The sequence below is a fragment of the Neophocaena asiaeorientalis genome, unplaced genomic scaffold (genome assembly GCF_003031525.2).
Source record: "Neophocaena asiaeorientalis asiaeorientalis breed wild unplaced genomic scaffold, Neophocaena_asiaeorientalis_V1.1 scaffold177, whole genome shotgun sequence".
Taxonomy (NCBI): domain Eukaryota; kingdom Metazoa; phylum Chordata; class Mammalia; order Artiodactyla; family Phocoenidae; genus Neophocaena; species Neophocaena asiaeorientalis.
The window spans coordinates 9,225,823-9,250,946 of NW_020172779.1; the positions used below are offsets into that span (position 1 = coordinate 9,225,823).

The 25,124-nt window shown below is 39.4% G+C and overlaps 1 protein-coding gene across 1 annotated transcript; it reads left to right on the forward strand.

Annotated features, from left to right (window-relative positions):
* Positions 1-650: 650 nt before the first annotated feature.
* On the forward strand, positions 651-24,930 carry SQLE (squalene epoxidase). Its single transcript, XM_024741047.1, has 11 exons — positions 651-1,395; positions 4,894-5,146; positions 11,661-11,841; positions 13,310-13,406; positions 14,327-14,440; positions 14,525-14,696; positions 16,515-16,610; positions 21,003-21,145; positions 21,624-21,720; positions 23,601-23,688; positions 24,398-24,930. Exons 1-11 carry the CDS (start codon positions 1,105-1,107, stop codon positions 24,588-24,590), a joined length of 1,725 nt encoding a protein of 574 aa, XP_024596815.1. The 5' UTR covers positions 651-1,104; the 3' UTR covers positions 24,591-24,930.
* The last annotated feature ends 194 nt before the right edge of the window (positions 24,931-25,124 follow it).

A 25,124-nucleotide genomic window follows, 5' to 3' on the forward strand; every position in this document is an offset into this window, starting at 1 on the left:
AGCCTGGTCCCAGCTCCTCTCTGGGCGGCACCTCGCGGGCCGCGCCGCCTACGATTGGCCAAACACGGCATAGCGCCATCTCGGCCTACGGCGCGGTGCGCGCCGTCATTGGTTGGCGGAGGCGGCGGGCGGTGACGGTGGGCGGGGTCCCGTCCTCTGGTCCCTGGCCCAGGCCTAGCCCATCCTCCGCGGAGGCGCACTGGGCCTGACCATCAACTAGGGCTCCAGGCGGTTACTCTGGTTACTGCCGAAGCGCCGTGCTGGAAGGCTGCCGCCGCCCGCGAGGGATGCTGGTGAGGAGTCCGTCGGGAGCCCTCGCCGCCGCCGCCTCCGCCTCCGCCGCCGCCGCCGCTGCCCTCTAAGGGTAGCGCTGTGGAAACTGCCGTGCGGCGGCTGGAAGGTTCGGGGGCTGGTGCCTCGGGAGCCGCGGTAAGGTGGAGATCTCGAGGTAGGGGCTGCGCTTCCCTGCCCTAGAGCCGCAGTCTCCAGTCCGAGGCCATCTTTGGTGGGCGAAGGCGGTCCCGGCGAGAGAGGAAGCTCACTCCTCACCGCCGCAGCCCTTGGCGCTTTCCGACCCGGCTGGGCCATCGCTGTCGGACGAGGCGAAGCCGCATTTTTCCCAACGCGAGATATTTCTTTGATGTTTCTCCCCCTGTTCCTCTTCTGAAAGGGCACCTGCTGCTGGTGAGAGAGAAGAGCAATTTTACTGCACGACGAGCCAGCAACAAAATTTAAAACATCATCCGGAATAGCCCCCAGGACCCTCCTCGCCTTCCAGAGAAAAAAAAAGGGGGTGGGGAAATACATGGATTGCTTGAAAGGGGAGAGCCTCGTCGGGAGCTGTTGGAGCAGGAGATTTTTAAATACTGTTTTTTAAATCCTGGAGAACGTTCCCCTCTTCTGATACTTTTATACTAACTTTATGTGATTTTGTAAATTAGTCCGATTTGAATTGTAATCCTGGACGGTGTTTACTGGACTTTGGCCGGTCCCCCGTGCTACTTTTGGCAACACCTTTTGGGGAGAACATCTAAACACCAAAACCCTACCAGAAAAGATCGGATCTGAACATTGACCCGGTGTCACCGAAGAAGCCTTTAAACCATGTGGACTTTTCTTGGCATTGCCACTTTCACCTATTTTTATAAGAAATGCGGAGACTTCGTCTCTCTGGCCAACAAGGAGCTCTTGCTGTGCGTGCTGGTGTTCCTGTCGCTGGGGCTGGTGCTGTCCTATCGCTGTCGCTACCGGAACGGGGCCCTCCTCGGGCGCCAGCAGAGCGGCTCCCAGTTCGCGGTCTTCTCGGATATTCTGTCAGCCTTGCCTTTCATTGGCTTCTTCTGGGCCAAATCCCCCCCTGGATCAGAAAATAAAGAGCAGCTCGGGTCTAGGAGGGTAGGTTGAATTCCAAGTGGGCAAATGAATGAGTGTGTTATATTAAAATTAGGACTGGGGTTACTCAAATGTAAATATTCTAATTTAAAGGGCGAAAGGCTGCAGGTTAGATACTGTGGTAGGAATTCTCATATAGCTGGGTTTTTTTGTTTGTTTTAAAAGCTCTTGACTGTTCCTTGGCTAAATCCTTGAGGCTCTTAGGAATGATTGAAAAACCTTTGTTTCATTTAGTGTTGGTGGTGCCGGATGCTAAATAGAATTGGTTAGATTATGGATGTTGATTTGATGATGGAAGTTGAAATGTTTGAATCACTAGGACAGAATCACAATTCATCTGTGTTGGAAAAAAATATTTTTTTAATTTAAATCCTTTGGTAAGGATTATGTTTGAACGTGGGAAGAAAGAAACCCGCTGCAGGTTAAGTCTGCGGCTTATAAGAAGGGACACAGCTGCCTGGGGAAAGTCACAGAACAGTGGGAAGAGCTGGCAGAGTAAAATGCTGTGTTTTAAAGTTTTAGGCAAAACACCCTCCCCTCCCCACGTCTGCGGAGCCTTGAGTAAATCAAGGTCCTAAATCAAGAGACTAATTGATGTGTGCATTTCAGCCACGTTCCTAAATCCAAGGTGGGTCTTCAAATACACGTGAAGTTATGATGATCCCTGCAAAGACAGCAGAGGAGGATGGTGGTGGGAGATGAGGGGGGAAAGGTTGTCGAGGTCAGAACATTTCAAATTTGTTGCCCTTGGGTGTTTATACTTTTTCCCAAGAGCACTGGAGGATTCTAAGTATGGGAGTAATGATATTCGATTTTTACTTTTTAAGAAGCACATTCCAGTTTCTGTGTGGAGAGTGGATTGTAGGAGTACAAGAGTGGAAGCAGGGATGTGGGGTAAGAGACTCCAGCAGTAGGCCAAGTGAGGGACGACAGTGACTTGACGTTAGGGTGCGTGGCCAAAATAATTCACTCTTTGGGTTCTGGATCCACATCATTTTCCTGTATCTGCAGTACAGATCAGCACGGTTTGCAGAAGAGGGGGGGCTTGGTTTAGAAGTTTTGCTTCACCACTGCTGACTGTGAGACCTTTGGCAAATTGCTTAGTTTCTGTAAGGATCCGTTGCCTCTTTTAGGTGGGAACAGCACTAACCTTGCTGGTAGTTATAGCGAATTGAATGAGTTAATGTTTGCAAAATGCCTTGTTCATAACTGTGATAAATAGTAGCTATTAACATTAGTCTAAAGGTAGTCTCTGTCAGGAACCTCTGAAGTGGTGCTGAATTCAGTGATAGGGTGGGTGTGGGTTGGAGGAATGGGAGGGGAGGGAGAGGGAATCTTAAATCCTCAAATTGACATCTTTGGTATCTTTGAGATAGTGTCCCTCTGAGGTCACTGAGCACTAGTCCAGGTGGCTGGAATGTCGTTATACCGTAGAGAAATTTGGGGGTAGGAAATCGGATTACCAGCAGTCACTATTGGTTCCACTTTGTGAATACCTCAGGCTTTCTGCTTATTTCCTAAATACCTGGGAATTGGTAGACTGTAATGAGTACTAAGTTCCCATTAATGGAAACTGCTAATCTACTGACCAGGCTCTGAAAGACGTAACTTTCTCCAGAGTTCCCCTTCCAGGATTGTGTGTGTGTGTGTTTAACAGGGAAAATTTAGGAAGAAAAACTAATAACAAATGGCTAAGATGACAAAAGGGGCTTTTCTTGCTCTCAGAACAGTAATTTAAATACAGACAGTTGCTCTGGCCATTAAGAAATACTGAGAATAAGAGTAGACTCTATTGTGAAAAGATAATTTGTCTAAGAGAAATTATAAAAAAGTAGAATGGACAGGAATGCCCCAGTCCATTATACAGGTGGAATGAATATTAGAATCACAGAGAATTAAAATTCTAAAGGATTTTAGGTTTTATCTCCTTCCTTTTTTATTAAAACCCTGTCAAAATGGCATTAAAACCCCATCAAAATTGCATTTAGTCTTAATCGATAAGGTCAGAGAACTCAAGGAGGATGGTTCCTTGCAACTCTGAATCTGAAATGTATCCATATTTGTGAATCCACATACCAAGAGAAAATACTTATTACAGTATTGAATTGGTACTTCCCTGGCGGTCCAGTGGTTAAGACTCTGCTTCCAATGCAGGGGATGAGGGTTCAGTCCCTGGTGCAGGAACTAAGATCACACATGCGCAGTACACACGGCTAAAAAACAAAACAAAAGAAACAAACAATATTGAATTATTCTTAAAAAAAAAGTAACAGGCACTGTTATGCTCAGTGGGCATAAATCTCTCAAAACAGGCCTTTTTCACTTCTTATAATCAAAGTTAAGGTTTTTACTGTCAGCCCAATGAGTGATAGGTTTAATGTTTGTCCTTATTCCTAAACTGGAGGGCCACTTGTTTGACTAGGCTCTCATAAGAGTATCAGGATAGGGGAAAAGGAAGGTAAATTAAATATATTCTTATATGTAAGGACTAAAATTGTGAACAGGTCGAATCCCAAGGGACAGAATGAGTTATTCTCTTGGAATTTTACGATAAATATTCTCAATTAATAGATCAATAGCCAGGATTTGACAGTCTTTTTGTTATATAAAAGTGATTTTAGATTAAGGTAGATTTTTCAGATGAAAATCCAGAGGGAGAAAATAAAGATGAATAGTTGAAATATTTACAGGGTGCTGAATAATTTGCAACATGAAGTCATATCAGAAATTGTGTATGGGACTTCCCTGGTAGCGCAGTGGTTAAGAACCCCCCTGCCAATGGGACACGGGTTTGAGCCCTGGCCCGGGAAGATCCCACATGCCACGGAGCAACTAAGCCCGTGCGCCACAACTACTGAGCCTGCGCTCTAGAGCCTGCGAGCCACAGCTACTGAGCCCGTGTGCCACAACTACTGAAGCCCGCACACCTAGAGCCCGTGCTCCGCAACAAGAGAAGCCACCGCAATGAGAAGCCCGCGCACCGCAATGAAGAGTAGCCCCACTCGCCACAGCTAGAGAAAGCCCGCGCGCAGCAATGAAGACCCAACGCAGCCAAAGATAAAATAAAATAAAATTAATTAATTAATTTAAAAAAAAGTTGTACATGATTTGCATCTGGTAGATGCTCAGTATATGTTTGAAGCATTGAGTAATTAATGATAGAATTTTCCCTGTAAGTCTTTGAAGCCCCTTGTAAACATTTTTTATGTTTGGCCTATTATGGATTTATAAATACGTGACAGCATTTTCTAAATATGTCTGAATGATGGAAGACACATTTAATTTTATTGGGATATTATTGTACATTTTTGTTTAACCAATATTTTGATATCGTTTTTTATATATGATCTGGATTTAAAAACATAACAGTTCATTTGGTTTGATAATGTTTAGGGTATAGTTTTTACCTAAGATGCAAATGTCCAGTGTGTCTATATAGTAGTAGTATGATTTAAAGACAACAAATGTGGCTACATAATTCACTTTTTTTTTTTAAAACAGTGCAAAAAAGGAACCAGTATTTCAGAAACAACCTTAATAGGAGCAACTGCCTCTACGTTGATATCTTCTCAAAATGATCCAGAAATTATCATCGTGGGGTCTGGTGTACTCGGCTCTGCTTTGGCAGCAGTGCTTTCCAGAGATGGGAGAAAGGTGACGGTAATTGAGAGAGATTTAAAAGAGCCTGACAGGATACTTGGAGAATTTCTGCAGCCAGGCGGTTATCATGTCCTTAAAGACCTGGGTCTTGAAGGTAGGTTCATAGTGATTTTTAGGAGTTACGTGGCATAAGCAAGCACTCTTTGCTATGACTGGTTAAAAAGGTATTCCATTTTATTTTCATGTATAAAAGTTACTCTATTCATTTACCAACAAATTTGCATGAAAATGAGAGCAAAGGAGAAAATAAGCATGAGGAGATATGAAGTAGCCTTAGTGAGATAAATGAAGTGGCTAAAACATTGTAATGGTCAAAATTGAAGACTGGAAAACCAGAATGAGGACATGAAATTTAGTGAAAGGTGAAGGGAACTATCATTTGTAGAGTGCCTATGATGTACTTCTTATGGAACCTTTTTTTTAAAGCATCATTCATCCATTAACCCAGTGCTTTTTAAATACTACTCATTTAGGAAATACTTATATTTGCTGTATGCTTTGTATGAGGTGCTGTACTGGGTGCCAAGGCTATACCGGTGAACAAGACAGATCAGCTATCTACTCTTGGGAATCAAAGTATAAATATAGGCCCAGGCTGTGAACTGAGAAAGAGCTGGCTTGGTATGTAGGGTAGGCAGTATGTTGTAGTAATTACCAGCATTGATTCTGGCACTAGATTGCCTGGGTTTGACTACCACCTCAGATACATAAAAAGCTGTGTGATCTTGGCTAAGTTACTTAACCTCCCGTGTATTAGTTTCCTCACCTGTAAAACTGGCACACTTAAAACAGTCCTTGTCTCGTAGTTTAAGAGGATTAATTAAATTCATAAAGACAAAGCATTCAGAACAGTTCCTGGTATGTAGTAAGCAGTATGTGAATGTTTGCTATTTTATTCAATGAACTGAAAAGGAGACCCATGTAGCCAGAAAGTATTGGGTAGTGGGGAAAGGAGAGTGGCTTGAGATTAAGGTTGGAGAGGTAGGCAGCTGCCAGGTCATGCAGGGCTTTGAAGGCAGTGGAGCAGGAATATGACAGGATCCTGTTTACGCCTCTATAAAGGCTTCAGACCTTTGACAGCTACTCACAATGACAGACACACCTTACATCCTGACTCAGTACCTACAAACATACCTAAATCAGACTGAAATTTTACTTTTTAAATACTTGTCATGATTTTACCCAAGTATACAATTCACAGCTCGAAAGTCATTTCACAATTTACCGTTGAGTCACATCCTGCAGTTTGGAGAAAGCTGTTTTAAAAGAACGTGTGGATATGGTGTGGTGAATAGCCTCCAAGACTGTGGTGGTGCGGTAGCAAGAGTCAACTCAAGGAGTCTGGTGGGAGCTCATTGCTAAGTCCAAATGACAGATGATGGTGGTTTGGACTAGTATGGTAGAGAGGATGTAAAGAGAAGTGGACAGATTCATGACCAAATTAAGAGGCAGGAATGGCATGACTTACTAAAGGACTGATGTGAGGTATGAGAGAGGGGGTATTAAAAAATGATTCCTAGGTTTTGATTTGAACAACTGGTAGATGGCGGTGCTGTTTGCTGATAAGAAGACCTAGAGAGGAACAGACACTGGGAGGAAGTTGGGAGACCTGTTGAGATATCCAAGTGGAGATGTCAAGTTGAATATATGAATCTCGAGTGCAGAGGAGTGAGTGATTTGAGCTGGCTGGAGTAGACATTTCAGAGATGTCAGCATATTGGTAATACTTAAAAGCCACAGCAGTGATGGAGACCAGCCAAGGAGAGTGTGCAGGGAGAAAAGAGAAGACAGAATAAACCAAGTCCTGGGAAACTGATGTTTAGAGATTGGGTAGAAGAAGAGGAGCTTGCCAGGGAGACCGAGCGGGAGCCAGCAGAGTGGCAGGAAAGAGCCAGGAGAGTTTGGTGTCCTTAATCCAAGAGAGGAAAATGTTTCTAGCTGGAGGGGACAGGTACGTATCAGGAAAGGAAAGGAGCCATGTCATGGTTTGCTAATGAAGGGTCAGGTAAGATGAGTGTAGAGAAAGGGCCATTGGATTTGGCCATTTGGAAGTTGCTTGTGACATTGACAGTGTTTCGGTGGAGTTGTGTAGACGAAACCTAGACTGAAGTGAGTGGGAGATTAAAGAACTACTAGAGACTAGAGAACTACTCTCGAGGAGTTTTTCTCTAACAGAATACAGAAACGGCAGAGGTGAGATGCAGATGTGAGGATAAAGGAGGGTTTTTTTAAAAAATTAATTTATATTTGTCTGCATTGGGTCTTTGTTGTGGTACGCAGGCTTCCCATTGTGGTGGCTTCTCTTGTTGCAGAGCACGGGCTCTAGGCGGTGGGCTTCAGTAGTTGTGGTGTGTGGGCTCAGTAGTTGTGGTGCACGGGCTTAGCTGCTCCGCGGCATGTGGGATCTTCCCAGACCAGGGCTCAAACCCGCGTCCCCTGCACTGGCAGGCGGATTCTTAGCCACTGCGCCACCAGGGAAGTCCCCAAAGGAGGGGTATTTTGATACTAGATAGAGCATGTTTGTGTGGTGACAGAGAAGATAAAGTTGAGAGGGAGGCGACTAAGGGGGTTACATTCATTGCTTCATTTAACGAATATTTATTAAGCATTGGCCATATTGTAAGTACTGTTCTGGGTGCTGAGGCTACAGTAGTGAACAAAACAAAGATTCCAGCCCTCATAGAGCACACATTCTAGTTGCTAGTGTAGAGGGTGGTGATAAAAGATGAATAAATACAATTTAGAGTGTATATTATGGTTATAAGGGCTTTAGAGAAGAATCAGAAAAGGGACATAGGGAGTTGAGGGTGGCGTGTAATTTTAAATAATGAAGTGGGAGAAGGGAAAGCCTCGCTGAGGAGATGACATTTGAGTAAAGGACTGAAGGTGATGAAGGAGTTAGGGCTACCTGGAGGAAAGGACTCTCTCTCCAGGCAGAGAGAATCAAGGGGAAAAGCCTGGTGGGAGGAGTGAGCCTGGCCTCTCTGAAGAGCAAGGAAGGAGAATCGTGTTGACTTGAGTGGTGTGAGTTATAGAGAAAAGGTCAGATGGGCAATGGGGGCTGGATTCCACTGTGGTCCACTATATGGATTTGGCTTTTACTCCAGAGGGAAGCCACTGGAGAATTTTAAGAAGAAGAGTTATTAGATTTCACATTTTAGAAGTATGATTAGAAATATTATTTTAAAATATTCTTGTTATTGTGTAGAAAAAAGAGTAGATCAAGTCAGAAGCAGGGAGACCTGTTAGAGATTATTGCGGAATCAGTGAGAGTTGTTGGCTTGGACTAGGGTCATAGCCGTAGAGGTGGGGGAAGTGGTCACATTCTGGGAATATATTTATCTTCGGAAGGAAGAGTCAGTAGGACCGGCTGATGGATCAGATGTGAGGGATGAGAGAAAGAGAGGAGTCATGGTATTTAAATGAGACTAGACGACATTGCCAAGAAGAGGTGCAGGACGACCCCTGGGGTACTGTAACGTATAGAGGTCAGTGAGGTGAGCCGGAGCCAAAAAAGACGACCGAGAAGGAGCAGGTGAGGAGGAAAAGCAAAAGACTGCAGGGCTCTGGACCCAAGTGGAGAGAGTGCATTGTGAGGAAGGGAGGTCCACCTCTGTCCTTTTAAGTTTCCTAACCACCACCCTTCATGAGACGGTCACTTGAGGCAGATGTGACAGTATCCTGAGACAGGATTTTGTTACCTTTATCATTGAACATCAGGCAACTGGAAATGCCCTCAGACTAATGACTGGACTTAGAATCATTTAGAAATCCAGCCTCAGGGGATATGTCCAAGGTTGTGGCAGCAAACCTCAATGGGTTCTTACGGGTAGTTCATGTAAGGGTGAGGAGAGCCGTGCAAGAGGGAGGGGAGCCACTGAGGTATTTTAGCCAGTCCACGCATCATGTGTACCTTCAGTATCATAGCAAGAGTCCTTTTTAACATTCATTATGCTATCAGTTCCCCCTCAGGTGTGATGAGCTATGGATAATAGAAGCCCTTGAAATAGTTACTTTTCGGAGTGTGGACTTTTAATATAATACTGACTGACCCATCCTGGTGTGTGGGTTTTTAATAAGTGAATTGATTGCCCTTTGGCTTAAGCTTAATATCTAGAACTCTTCAAATGAATACATTATAATTTAAATGCTATATCTTTATAATAAGTCTCATTATCCAGTGGGGAACCTCCTCCTCACCTCACTTTCTTTAGGATTATCTTGACTTTTCTTGGCCTTTTTGCTTTTCTATGTATAAAATTTAGAATCAGGTTTCAATTCCCATGAAAACAAACCCTGTCAAGATTAAGACTGAAATAGCATTAAATGTCTAGCTCAGGTTTAGAAAAATTGTCTTGGACTTCCTAGCCATGAATGTGGTATACTCTCCCTTCAGTTAGGTCTTGAGTGTATTTAAATAAAATGTCATAAATTTTGTTTGTCTTTTGTTATATTTACTCCTTGACTCTGATTTATATTTGGACTTCCATAAGTGATACCTATTTTATTATGCACTGTATACTCATTTTGAGGTTCAGACTTCACACCAGGTCATGGTACAAAGTTATGATTGGATTTCTTATGGATGACTCCACCCATGGCCTATGGTAGATGGCTTACTTCCATGCCATGTCTCAGGGCGTTGAATTGATTTTTTCTGGTCTCTGTCGTATTGACAAGAAATTTACGTATGGTGCCAAGTTCCAACGTCCATTGCCTGTGGGGGCCCCTACCTCCTATCCAGGAGTGGCCCTTTTAACTCCAGCCTTTTAGGCTTGTGGTTCTGATGCCCTTATGCTATTGCCTTTAAAACTTGCTCACTGGTTTGACTTTGAAGTTGCTTTTCATTTTTAGCATATGCAGTTTTTCTGTTGGTTTTGTGTTTTAGCTTGCCTTTTCATAGAAAGCAATTCTGCATTTTTCAATGTGGAAGAGTTTTCCATGCCAGTTTATCTGATATGTTGATAGTAGTAGTCTAATATTGGAGCTATATGGTTAATAGTTAGTGACAGCTCTAAGTCCCATCACTGTCTTCAAAGTTATTAACTATCTAGTATTTGTGAAGCCTGAATTTCATTAAGGTTTAGGGTGCCATCTTCCTGCCTGCTTAAGGAAGTAAAAGTGCCAAAGTCTGTCATGTTTGATTTCATCAATAAAGTAGAAAGAGAGAGAAAGATTTTTCAAGAAATCTTAAATTAGACCTTGTTTATATACTTGACTTAGGATAATTTACCCAAGGAAAAGTTTTACTGTGCTACTATATACTTTTCACATCGTCTATATACTTTTCACATTGTCTGTTGTGTTCTAAATTGGACAGTTTTAGCATTTAAAGTTCTTCCATAATATAATTATGGCTTAAGAAAAACAAGCTATCTCAGTAGCTGACAAAACAAAAGTAGAAATACTAGATGGGCTTTAAACATTTAGGTCAGTAAACACTGGCAAAGAGATCCAAAGTGAATACACTGCTAACTGGAAGCTTTTAGGATGTATGTGTACTTTTCTCTGAATGAATTTTAACTGGAATAATTTAGAAACCATACCAAAAAATTAACTTACTTTGGTCCTAGGTCGGATGTGTGACAAGTATTCATCCAGCTTGTCCCTGACTGGACTTTTAAGTGTGACTAAAAAGCATATCAGAAACTGATTTATTTTGATCTTAGCATAGATGTGTGATAAAAATTGTTTATTATAAAGTTTTCCTTTCATCAGAAATGAAGTTATTTTAATGTACTTAATCCTAATATATTTTAATGTATTTAAATATATATTATGTGACTATTTTAATATACATGCCAAAGTCCACTTTTTCACAGAAATGTATTTCCAATACTGTTAGCCATTCTTTAGCATAATTTTAAGCCTGTACATAGTATTTTCTCAGTTCATACTTAATAATGTACTTTACCTAACTTAGATTCATATTTAGGTTATTTACAGTTATTCTTATTAGAGGTAACACTGTAGTGAACCTGTTTTTGTATACACCTTTAATAATTATTAAAAATATAAATTATATCTTTAGGATGAATATCTTAGATGGATTACAAGACTAAAATTATTATATCAAAGGATGCTAACTTCTTCATGGTTCTTGATAATTATTGCTGTACTTATTTTCTAAAATGTTATTACTTTATAATATGACCAGTAATATATAAATTTATCCATTTTATCTTTAGCTCACTAGCAATTTTGAGAGAGCTGGTGTCTTATTGTTTCAGTTTTATTTCATTGATTTTTTTTTTAAATCAAGTTTTGAACACTTTCCCTGATATGTTCAATGTTTCTGTACTGCTTAGTGTGAATCATCTATACACTTTTACCCATTATTGTTAGGGTCTTAATATTTTTCCTATGAATTTTAATGAGTGAATTTTATATGTAAATATTTACCTTTTGTGATATTACGAATTTGCTAAGACTTGTCTTCCAGAAGCATTAAGATTTCTGAAATAGTTATATTAATGTCCAGTTCTCCAAATGGTATCATAGCTTTATGAACACAGAAACTCATTTTCAATGGTCCATGTCCTCTTGGTACCTAGTGTAACTCTGGGTATATTACAAAATTGATTTTTTTGACCTGAATTGTTTTGCAGATACAGTGGAAGGTATTGATGCCCAGGTTGTAAATGGCTACATAATTCATGATCAGGAGAGCAAATCAGAGGTTCAGATTCCTTTCCCTCTGTCAGAAAACAGTCATGTGCAGAGTGGAAGAGCTTTCCATCATGGAAGGTTCATCATGAGTCTCCGGAAAGCAGCTATGGCAGAGCCCAAGTAAGACTATAGCTTCAAATACATGATGCTAAAGAAACACATTTAAACTTGGCCTTCGTACAAATACTATTTTATACATTTTCATAAGTGTTTGGGTATGGGTTAGAACATAGCTATTATACTAAAATAAACCATAAGTTAGAAGAATGTTAGCTCTTCAATGCCTTTGTTAAGAGTATCATATAGATAACCTTCCTTTGAATGACATATCCTTTGACTAAATATGTGATCTTTTATGTGGTTGGAATTTAGAGGATATAGTTGTTGTAATTAAGGTTTAAGTTCATATGTGCCCATTTGGGAGTTGGGGTTTGTGGTTATGGTACTTTTTATTAAAAGTCAGGTTAGAGAACTTCAAGAGAAGATCCCTGTTCCATTCATATTAAGGACCTAGACTGACAGAACTGGCTGCTTCTCTCTCTCTCTTTATTGAGTTATAGCTGATGTACAATATTATGTAAGTTACAGGTGTATAGTATAATGATTCATGGTTTTTAAAGGGCTTCTCCTCTTAACTATTAAATTATATTTGTCTCTAGCCCTATGCATTATAATGGAGGTTTAAGTTTTAAACATGAGAACCCTCATGCCATTGGCAAAGGCTTAAGTGTAGACAAAGCAAGTGAAATGAGTGGATTATTCTTAGAACTGAAAGAATTTGATATCTATGGAAGTAGTATATGTTCACTGTAGAAAAATGGAAAAATACTCAAAAATATAAAGAAGATTGTAAAAATTATCCATGATCCTTCTAACTAGAAGTAACTACTCTGAATAATTTGGTAGATAAATTCCAATTCCGTGTATGAATTTGTGTGGGTATGTAAAATATTTCTGCATGTACTTTATTTTTTAACGAATGAGATAAAACCTCATGTTACTTTTTAAAATGCTTTTTAAAAAATCATTACATTAGTAATATGTATTCCATTTTAAGAAATTAGAAAATTAAGGGCTTCCCTGGTGACACAGTGGTTAAGAATCCGCCTGCCAATGCAGGGGACACGGATTCAAGCCCCGGTCTGGGAAGGTCCCACATGCCGCGGAGCAACTAAGCCCGTGCGCCACAGCTAGTAAGCCTGCGTGCCACAACTACTGAAACCCACACGCCTAGAGCCCGTGCTCAGCAACAAGAGAAGCCACCGCAGTGAGAAGCCCACACACCTCAACGAAGAGTAGCCCCCGCTCGCCGCAACTAGAGTAAGCCCGTGCACAGCAACGAAGACCCAACACAGCCAAAATTAAAATAAATTAAAAAAAAGAAAGAAATTAGAAAATTGAAACCACACCAATTCTAAAATCCGTTAATGATCTTTTTGCTTTTCGTCATTCCAGACTTTTTTCTATGTACATGTGTGTCCAGTTTACATGGGTAAACTCGAGATAAAGAAAAGGGAATTTTTCATTCCTTATTTAAATTGTTCAGTTGTGCTACCGGAGAATTTATTTCTGTTTATTTATCTTTTAGCACAAAGTTTATTGAGGGCACTGTGCTGCAGTTACTAGAAGAAGATGATGCTGTGATGGGAGTTCAGTACAGGGATAAAGAGACTGGAGACATCAAGGTGAGGTATATCAAATATTAGCTCTTCCTAAGAGATTTTTATTTTCTTTTTCTCCTACTCCTTTAAAAAGGTAGGCTCACCAATTTATTATTCATCAAAGGGACCAAGATCTAAGCCCTCTGCACCAAACTGAACACATGTTCTTTAGAGCACTTCAGAATGCTGTTCAAATAACTTCAGAAACAAACACCACGATTTTAACTGTATTAAAAACTGAAATGAGAAATGTACCCTAGGAGAGAAGCAGAGGGGAACTGGAAGATGCAAAAAGGAAGGATTCAGCATAAAAGAAATAATTAGAATAAGATATTGTTTAAGTAAGAAAGGCAAAAAGTAAGAGAATGTCTGGGGAAATAGCAGAATAAAATAGTTTGCTCCTGTTGGTTTAGTAAAGAAGAGAAAGTCCAAGGCTTATCTGTTGATTCTTCCCAGCTGCTCCATAGGGTAACCACGTCCTAGGAATTATACTCTAATGGGGGCAATTACAAAATAATATAAATACATACATCTACATGTACAAAAATTCTTCTAAGCCCTAGCCACTAACTGTGAAGTTAGAAAATTCTAGAATAAAGGAATGTGGTTAGTCCTTGGAATTTGTAATGAGATTCAATCCTCTATGGGCTGTGCTTGCTCTGTAGCAGTTTCCCCCAGTGTCCATCAAAGTAGCTTAATCCCAGATGGTTTGGATGGTAGGGCTTTGGAGGAAGGTGATCCTCAGGGACTCAAGGGGAAGGGTCTCTAGAGATTGGTCGTGCATTACCTTCAGCCCATGTAACAGCTCCTTCAATAGCATCATCTTCAAATACGCTGTAATGCCCCATAATGTATTTAAATTTGTTCGTGTACCTTTTAAAAGAATGTCCTTTTCACTGTGTACTTCTAACCATTTAGCTGAGTATTCTTTGTTTTTGTTGTAGGAACTCCATGCTCCATTGACCGTTGTTGCAGATGGACTTTTTTCCAAGTTCAGGAAAAACCTGGTTGCCAATAAAGTTTCCGTTTCTTCACATTTTGTTGGCTTCCTTATGAAGGTACCATAGGAATGCAATTGTAGGAAATAAAAGCAACTTGAAACTTGAAAATTATTAAAATATTTTATTTATTTGTTTTTCTAGAATGCACCACAGTTTAAAGCAAATCATGCTGAACTTATTTTAGCTAATCCGAGTCCAGTTCTCATCTACCAGATTTCACCTAATGAAACTCGAGTACTTGTTGACGTCCGAGGAGAAATGCCAAGGAATTTAAGAGAATACATGACTGAAAACATTTACCCACAATTACCTGGTAAGAAATAGTATTTCACTGCCATTGTAACCTACTGTCTGCAAGCAAGTCTCACAAAAGGCCCTTCATTTCCAGTTCTCACTGAAGCTTTGTCTAAATTAGGCCAAAGATAAGGATGGCAGGTGAAAAATTCATCCAGTCAGCTACACTGGAGCTGAATGAACTATTTAAACTAGCACATAAAAAAAATCTCCAAGTAAAAAAAATAGTTTCAATGTATTTTTTCTTAGTAATAATTTATAGTTTTCTGAATAATCATTAATAGTGGCATATATGGTATTTTTTAAGGTAGTCTGGATAGCACTGTAGGTATGTGAATTCTTGAAATAGCTCTTACACTTAATTACTTCTTGTGCTTGGTTTTTGTAGAAATGGTAGCTACCATATATTGAATGTCTACCATATAAGAGGTGTTTTACAAACATAATTGAATGTCTACACAACTACCCTATGAGGTAGGCATTATCATGATCCCCATTTTACAGATGAGGAAACTAAGATTCAGAGAGGTTACTTAGCTTCTCCAAATACAAACCTTTAGTAAGTGGCAGAGCCAAGGTGGAAAGCAGGTCTGTCTGGCTCATACATCTCTGACCTCAGAACATGAGGGTTATAAGGGGTCTTTCAGACATCTTTGTAAAACACTCATTAAAATTATTATTTTTTGAGAATAGGAAGATGTAAGAAAGAAATGTAAACAAATTATTAAGAATATTGATAAAATTGAAGGAAAACCCTGCTTGCCAGTTATGATATGGTTATAGTAATAGCACATTATCCTTGGTATGAGCACATTTTATTTAAATATGTTTTTTAAGTTATTTTTTAAATTAAGCAAAGTTATTTTTTAAACTTAAGTGAAAGCACTCTATTTAATAATTAATGGAATATTAACAGAAATTAAGGTATACATGGACCAATTTAGATTTTTAACAATGACATTTTCAGCACTTCAATACATTTTCACTCAGTTAAGCCATTTTTGAAGCTTTCAGATGGAAAGAATGAGTTATGCATATTTAGGAAAAGGATAGTTAATAATGTGATAGTTTTAGCATTTTTTTCTTTTATATAGATTTTTTTCCCCCAATCCGAAACTTAGTTGCAGCAGACTGCCCTGTGTAATTTTATGCTCAAATTAGCTAAGTTATGGAAATTCTACTCATTGTAGGAAGGAATAGTTTCAGCGTAGGCATTCTGCTCCTGTATTGCCAGATTACGAATTGTATGAAAAGAAAGTTTATTTTCTATGCAGGTAGAAGCACAAAACTTTAAAACTGGGAAGTATCTCAGAGATAAGCTAATCCAACTGTTTCATTTCTAGATGAAGAAACTAAAGCTCAGAAAGGTAGTGCTCTATACACCTTACCCTTTTTCTACTGTACATACCCTCCTGCTGTTTGTGAATTGGTGGTATATTTCATCTGATCTTATAGAATATGGTGGTGACAGTAAATTAGGCGTTAAATATATGATACCTAGCATTTAACATTTGGAAGAGAGGTGGGTGGTTTTTCTCCCTGTCTCATCTCATCTGGATTTGCTTCACTTTTCCTCAAGTTTTCTGGTTCACCCAGCTCTATGTTTATCTATTTACGTTAATTTTCTCTTAGATTCCTTAGTAATTCCTTAGCTTGAATAACTAGGTGCTTAATGAACAATTTTAGTAATAATTAGTTCTTGATTTTTCGCAAGGAATATATGTAACAACCATAACAGATGTGTAGTAGGTATTTGTTTATTCTTGATAAGAAAATGTGGTAACTTGAAATTGGAATGTTATAAACCATTTATTTGGTGGGGTGGGCTTTACTGCAGATCACCTCAAAGAACCATTCCTAGAAGCCACTCAGAATTCTCGTTTGAGGTCGATGCCAGCAAGCTTCCTCCCTTCTTCACCAGTAAACAAACGAGGTATTATTTTATTGGACTGATTTTATAAAAGATATTCCAAATATTCAGAATGACATGTATGTGGTACAGTTTGTAACATGTGGTATGGAAACTTGATTACTGTGGATTAATGCATTAGTAATACCAAAATTAGTTTTATATCTATTATTTAATATTCAGTACATATAGGTCACTGTTCTAGTTATTGGAGATACAACAGTTAATTAAATACAGTCCTTAATCTAGAGAAGGCAGTTTTCTAGTGAGAGATATAGACATATAATTTCAGAACACTGATCATAAATGCTGTAATGAAAGCCCACTCGTGGTACCCCAGATTCACTGCGAAGGGGTGGGGTGTACAAGGCAGGGAGGGGAGCCTGTGAACTGGGAAGGGTGATTAGGGAAGACATTGCCCTGGAAACAAAGCTGGACTTGGGGCACGGAGGGTGAGTGGGAGCTCATCAGGTGGACAGTGAGATGAGGGACTTTTTCTTTTTTTTTTTTGGCTGCGTTGGGTCTTCATTGCTGCCCACGGGCTTTCTCTAGTTGCGGCGAGTGGGAGCTGCTCTTTGTTGCGGTGCACAGGCTTCTCACTGCGGTGGCTTCTCTTGTTGTGGAGCACGGGCTCTTGGCGCACGGGCTTCAGTAGTTGCAGCACGTAGGCTCAGTAGTTGCGGCACGCAGGGTCAGTAGTTGTGGTGCACGGGCTTAGTTGCTCCGTGGCATGTGGGATCTTCCCGGACCAGGGATTGAACCCATGTCCCCTGCACTGGCAGGTGGATTCTTAACCACTGTGCCACCAGGGAGGTCCCGAGAGATGAGGAACTTCTAAGTAGGCAGAACAACATCTACAAAAGCTAGGATGGCCGAGAAATGGCGGCACTAAGTGAACTCAAGTAGCTTCCTATGGCTGGAGCATAGGATAGGTGTCAGAGTGGTAGAAAGGTAAGATATTTATTTAAAGTTTAGTTTTAATCCTATAGACGATGGAAAGTCATTGAAAAGTTCTCTTTTATAATAGCTTTATTGAGATATAATTCACAAATCACATAGTTCACACATTTAAAGTGTACAGTTCACTAGTTTTTAGTATATTCATAGGTCTATGCAACCATCACCACAATTAATTTTAGAACATTTTTATCACACCAGTAAGAAACCCTGTACCCATTAGCAGTCACGCCTCTTTTCCTCCCGGTCCCCAGGCAACCATTAATTTACCTTCTGTCTCTATAGGTTTGCCTCTTCTGGATATTTCCTATAAATGGAATCATACAATATGATCCTTTGTAACTGGCTTCTTTGAGGTTCATCCATGTTGTAACATGTATCAGTCCTTCATCTGCTTTTATGGCCAAATAGTATTCCATGTATGGATATGTCAGTACTACATTTTGACTATCCATTCATCAATTGGTAGACATTTGGGTTGTTTCTACTTTTGGTTCATACCTGTGTATGAGTTGTTGTGTGGACATTTATTTTTATTTTTCTTGGGTATATACCTAGGAGTTGAATTGCTGGGTCTTAGGGTAACTCTGTTTAAATGCTTTGAGCAACTGCCGAACTGTTTCCCAAAGTGCCTGACCCATCTTACGTTTCCATTAACAATGTATGAGGGTTCCGATTTCTCCAGATCCTTGACATTGGTTATTATCTGCCTTTTTGCTCATAGCATCCTAGTAGATGTGAAATGATATCTCACTGTGATTTTGATTTGTATTTCTCTGATGGATAATGATGGTGAACATATTTTCATGTGCTTATTGGCCATTTGTGTATCTTCTTTGGAGAAATGTCTGTTCAGACTTTGCACATTTTTTAACTGGGTAAATTAAAAAAAAAAATTTATTAAGTTCTAAGAATTCTTTATTCTAGATATAAATCCCTTATTAGATATGATTTGCAAAGTTTTTCTCTCATTCCATGGATTTTCATTTTGGTTTCCTTGATGGTGTTCTTTGAAGTTTTTAATTTTCATGAAGTCCAGTTTATCTTGTTTCTTCTTTTGTCACTTTTGATGTCATATGTAAAGTCTTTGCTCAACCCAAAGTCATGAAGATTTACTCCTATAATTTCTTCTAAGAGTTTTATAGCTTTAGCTTTTACAGGTAGGTGTTTTGATTCATTTGAGTTACATTTTATGTATGGTGTGAGGAAGGGTGAGTTCAGCTTCTTTTGTATGTGGATATCCAGTTGCACCAGCCCCATATGATGAAAAGACTATTCCCTATTGAAGTGCCTTGGCAGTCTTGTCAAAATTTGACTGTAAATGTAAGAGTTTATTTCTTTCAACAGTATTTTGTAGTTTTCAGAGGGTAAGTTTCACATTTTTGTTAAATTTATTCCTAAGTATTTTACTCCTTTGCATGCTATTATAAGTGGACTTATTTTCATTTTAAGATTCTTCATTGCTAGTGTATAGAAAAACATTGACTTTTGCATATTTAACTTGTATCTTGAAGCCTTGCTGAACTCATTTATTAGTTCTAATAGTTCATTGAAAAGTTTTAAACAAGGTAGTGGCACGACTAGAGTTTTGTTTCAAAGATATTACTCTGATATGTTGTGGAAGGTGGTTTGGAGGAAAGTTCAGACTAAAGCCTATAGTAAGGCTATTTAATTATTCCATGTAAATGATGATGAAGGGCCTGAACTAGGGTGTGGCAATAAAAATGGAAGGTAGAGAATGGATTTGGGTAGCATCTAAGATGAAGAATGCATGAAACTCAGTGATTAATGGTAGTAAGAAACAGTGAGGTCTCTTGATGGATCCCAGGTTTCAGGCTTAGATAATTTTGCCACCTATTTGCTGACATCGGAAATATAGGGAAAAGTGTGTAAGTTTAGGGAAGTGTGGAGAGATGATGAGTTCACTTTTGGACATAGTGTGAAGGGCTGGGAGGTCATTTGAATGGCCAGGTGGAGCCCCACTGAAAACAGGAGGGTGGAGCCCTGAGGAGAGGTGTGAACGGGAGCTGTCGATATACTGTGGCTCCTGAACATTAACAGCTATCATTTGCTATGGAAAAACATGCATCATAAACTACCAGTCATATGAACAAACTATACTGCAAAGCAGAATGAAAGCCAGTGCCAAATTGATATAAACAGCATGCTGTGAGAACATATCCTAGTTGGTGGGATTGGTAATGTTCCATGGAGAAAGAGGAATAAAAGCTGGTTATAGTTCGTGGTTTTTAGTGAAGGTGTTAGACTAATACATAAAAAACTTGGATTAATATTAGAATATACCTTTTCATAAATTAACATATATTATGTGTATTCTATAATTAGTTATAAATGTAGTATATTGTGACATTACAGAAAAAAATTATCCATAATTCTGCTACCTTGCCACTATTATTATGGTTGGCTATTTCTCTCAGAGACAAAATTAAATAAATACTTTGTTTAACTTCCCTCTAAGTCATAGGTCATTAGCCAGGCTGACAACTGATGGGAACCTGTCAGGAGCTTGGTCAGGAGGTGTATCTCGAGTCAAAGTGCAGAGCTTTCTGCTTCCGTAGTTTTGTTTTTAAGGGGGCCTAATTTTCAGCTAAGATTCAATCAAGGCTTATTCTCCTAAATTAACTTCTGATGTTTTTGGGATATCTGCCTATTCCCTTGGAACCACACAGACATCTCTCTATAACATGCTGGCAGCAAATATTACTGTGAAACGTCAACGACCTCTTGATTTTTTTCCCTTGTGGAAGGCTTGCTGTTTATGCATGGATGCCTGTACATTCTTTGTTTTTTCGTGGAAGAGGCCTTATAAATATTTTGACATTGTTTGACTTAATCTTAGGGTCACATGTGAGCTTTTTTTGTTGTTTTTAAAAGATGATGTTGGGGGTAGGAGTTATTTATTTATTTTTGGCTGTTGGGTCTTCGTTTCTGTGCGAGGGCTTTCTCTAGTTGCGGCGAGCGGGCGCCACTCTTCATCGCGGTGCGTGGGCCTCTCACTATCGTGGCCTCTCTTGTTGCGGAGCACGGGCTCCAGATGCGCAGGCTCAGTAGTTGTGGCTCATGGGCCTAGTTGCTCCGCGGCATGTGGGATCCTCCCAGACCAGGGCTCGAACCCGTGTCCCCTGCATTAGCAGGCAGATTCTCAACCACTGCGCCACCAGGGAAGCCCGTACATGTGAGCTTCTTGAGGGCAGGGACCATGCTCTTGTTCTCACTGTATCCCTAGGGTCTGGCATATATTAGTTACCCAATAAATATTAAGTGATTCAACTCTTGAATTTTTGCCTGAATAAATTTTAGTCATGATTTAGTCCCTTGTATTTTCACATTCTCATTTACTAGCTCACATTCAAAATGTTTATAAATTACCAGAGTAGTGTTTTTGTCTTAAAGGATGCTCCAGGATGATGTCATAATCTACTTTCTCTCTTTTTATAGGTGTTCTTCTTTTGGGAGATGCTTATAACATGAGGCATCCTCTTACTGGAGGAGGAATGACTGTTGTTTTTAATGATATAAAACTATGGAGAAAATTGCTAAAGGGTATCCCTGACCTTTATGATGATGCAGCTGTTTTCCAGGTAAGATATTATTCTTTGACAAAAATGTCACAAAACACATTTCTTTCTGGGGCCTAAGAGGAATGGGGCTTTGAAGGGGAGGTCTGTACCTAGGAGCCTGGTCCTTAGTAGTGATTCTTAAGCAGTCTTGTTCAGGATTAAGAACTTGACTTGTAACCTATGAATCTTTTAGAATCTCTGTATTTGGATATTATATAACATTGGATTACATGGGCCACTTAGCTTCAGAGATGTAACTCATTGGAGATTTTTTTTTTTGGTGGGTGTGTATATGTTGAACAAGGCATAATTACTGTACAACAGTCCTCAGGATAACTATCAGTTCAGGGGATTATAAACATCAGTTTGTGCTCTCTCGCTCTCTCTCCCCCTCCCTCTCCCCCCTTCCCCTTCCTTCCTTCTTCCCTCCTTCCTTCCCTCCCTCTCTCCCTTTCTTCCTTCCCTTTACCATATAATAAGTGATCTTTTTCCTTTTTAGGCCAAAAAATCATTCTATTGGACAAGAAAAACGTCTCATTCCTTTGTTGTGAATATCCTTGCTCAGGCTCTTTATGAATTATTTTCTGCCACAGATGGTAAGTGCAGATATTTTTAAAATAATATTGCTGAAGTGCAGGGTTTTAGCACAGGAAGGGAACTTAATTACAAAACGTTAGTGATTAGGCCAGAACTAGAAATGTTTCCTGAGTTTGCTAACTTCCAAGTTGGTAGTCCTTTTTGACTCAGCCCTTGAGCAAGATTTTTTCTAATCATGTAGCCACCACTTTGTATGGAAGGCTGTTGCTTCCGGAGACAGCCTTAATAGCAATACCTCACTAATGTGTCATTATTCACCCCTCTGGTCCAAATCAGATGCATAAGATTGCGATGCAGATCTTATGCAAATGCATGAGACGATGATGGAAGATCTTTCTGGCCATGAATTAAAAGGCAATAGAGTTGTTAATCTTTTTCTTCCTGAACACTAGTTTTAATTTCTTTTCAAAGTAGTATTTTGTAAAATGAATATGAGCTTCATGTCAAGCCTAGATTTTGTTAAGTGCACAAGCAGAAATATTCCCACGCTTTTGTTTTTGTTTCCATATGAGGTGATGGTCAATCTATATGTTAAGGAAAACATGACTAAGCAGAAACAGTGGTAGAAATGGAGGAAAAGGCATCTGTGCCACCTCCCAACTATGGCTGTGTACAAATTAGTGAGTGGTAGGTTAGTAAAACTAGACCTTTACGTTTTCAAGAATAAATATAACTTGAATCTCATTACCTCAGGTGTTTACGACAAAGCTATTTCTATGACCTGGCTGAGGCCCTAGTGATCTGTGCTTTGGTGATCTGATTACAAAGGATGATACAGTACAAATACTTCCTGTAGAGTCTCTAGCCATCGTTCTTGCTAAAAGAAAAGACAGACAACTTACTGTGATATGCTGAGCAAATCTCTCTTGCTAGTTGAGCATGGAAGTTACAGTGGCTGGTTGGGCAAGAAAAGAACTAAATTTGGAGTGTTTCTAAGCTCTTCTTTCTAAGCTTTTCTAAGCTCTTGAGTTTCGTACATGATGAGTTTGAATCTGCCGACAAAACAACATTAAAAAAGTTACGGGGCTTCCCTGGTGGCGCAGTGGTTGAGAGTCCGCCTGCCGATGCAGGGGACACGGGTTCGTGCCCCGGTCCGGGAAGATCCCACATGCCGCGGAGCGGCTGGGCCCGTGAGCCATGGCCGCTGAGCCTGCGCGTCCGGAGCCTGTGCTCCGCAATGGGAGAGGCCACAACAGTGAGAAGCCCGCATACCGCAAAAAAAAAAAGTTACGAAATAGTGGAGGAGGAATGAGCTTTATTGGAGTAAAACGTTACCTATTGCACCCTTTTTCATCTTTTGTGAAGAACAATCTAGACATACTTGAGAAGAACATTGGTTCTGTACTATTAAAAAGGTTATTGATTGATTATATTATGTTGTGAGGGTTTAATGAATTATTTTGAAAAGTATAAAAAATGTACACATATAAGGCATTATTATTTACTCTTCACAGCTGTTGTTTTTACTTGATAATTTACTGCTCAGAGATATGGATCAGGCATCTTAGAGACTGGGAATCTGGTTTCTAGAACTGTGTTTTTATAAGAAAAGTGTTTACAACAAAGTAGTTTGCATCATTTAATGAATTTACAACACAGTCAAGGAAATAGCTTTTAAATAACTAACTTCTAAGACCTGCATGTTTAGTAATTATTTACTAGCAGAAAAAGTTTATTCACACTTAAATTACTATGTGTAATGTGACTTAAGAAATTTAAAGGAAATCTTGGGTTGCTGAAATGCCAGCACTAGATTTTTTAGAAATTATCTGTAAGGTGTAATAAATGTTACACATTCATTTTTTTCTGACATTTCATTAATACCTAACATAAATGTGTGGATAATTTGATCGGGAGTAATTTTTAACTTTTATTTTAGATTCCCTACATCAACTAAGAAAAGCGTGTTTTCTTTACTTCAAACTTGGTGGAGAATGTGTTGCTGGTCCAGTTGGGCTGCTTTCTGTGTAAGTTGTTTCGATGACACAGAGGAAACGCGTGTTCCAGGTTTTCTTAGGACAGTTGGGTTTATGAGTGACTGCAAGTGCCATTTTATCCTTCAGTTTATCATTCAGTAGTATCCCAAACAAAACGTAGCCCAGAGAAATGAAAACAGGCAATAGTTAGTGCTGCATTTTTGTTCTAGGAAACAGGGTTGATTCTATGGGAACCATGATTAATAGAAGTTTATATTTAGAATTTAATTCTGTTGGGACTCATGAAACTCAGTAACAGTTCTGATGGTGCAGATATATGTAGAATTATTCTTGGAAAGTCTGCAAAATGAAATTCTTTAAGATTTTTCCCCTTCGTCTGCTATCTGAATGTCAACACTGTTATCTTTTGAAACATCTAGACTCAACAAGCCAGGCAATCCAGCTATTTCAGACCGAGATCTCAAGACTAGTGAGAGAAACAGCTCAAAACAGACAATTTAATAAACGAAGAGGAGGTACTGGCTTCTCTGACAGGGGTGAAGTCTAAGTAGTTTCTTGTAAGAAAAAAAATTTTTTAATTTGTCCCTTAGCTGGCAGATACAAGCTTGTAAAGTCCCCTAAAATGTAGAGTGTGTGTTTACCTTTACAGATGATATATAATTGGAACCTCTTTATGAGTCAACTTTCATTTCCAGGTCTTACTAATACATATACTTTTTATCTTTCCTATTTATTACAGATTGACTCCTAATCCTCTGGTTTTAATCGGACACTTCTTTGCCGTTGCAGCCTATGCCACATATTTTTGCTTTAAATCAGAACCTTGGATCACAAAACCCCGAGCCATTTTCAGTAGCGGTGCTGTATTGTACAGAGCGTGTTCTGTAATATTTCCTCTAATTTACTCAGAAATGAAGTACTTGGTTCATTAAGCTTCAAGGGGAACCATCTGTGAATGAATACTGGGAACTTGCCAAGTCTGAAGAGACTTGGAAGAGATGTACATAGCACAGTACTATACCTCTTCTGAAGTGGGAACTCTTGGACCAAGATTGGGATTAATTTGTTTTTGAAGTTATTTGTATATAAACATGTAAATATATACTTTAGTTTGCAATTTCAAATGAAGGGTACAATAAGATAGACATGTAAAAGAAATGATTGTTACCATAAATTAGTGCTAACTCTGAGGAACTGCAGTTTGTCTTTTGAATTCAGTATTTGGGATGAGTTATTGTGGGGCATGCAAATAAAATGAAGAACGAACTCTCATGTCTTTTTGTTTCGTGCTGTGGACTTCTTTACGTAACTTCATGAAAAAGAAACCAAAGTGGGATGGAAAATGCGGAGGGAAACCTATTCTGTTAAATAACTCCTGACGCTGGGGAAGCTGCCTTAATATCTCTGGACCTTATTTTCCTCATCTATCCACCTGTCTTTCCTCACTTACACAACTGGATAAGGTT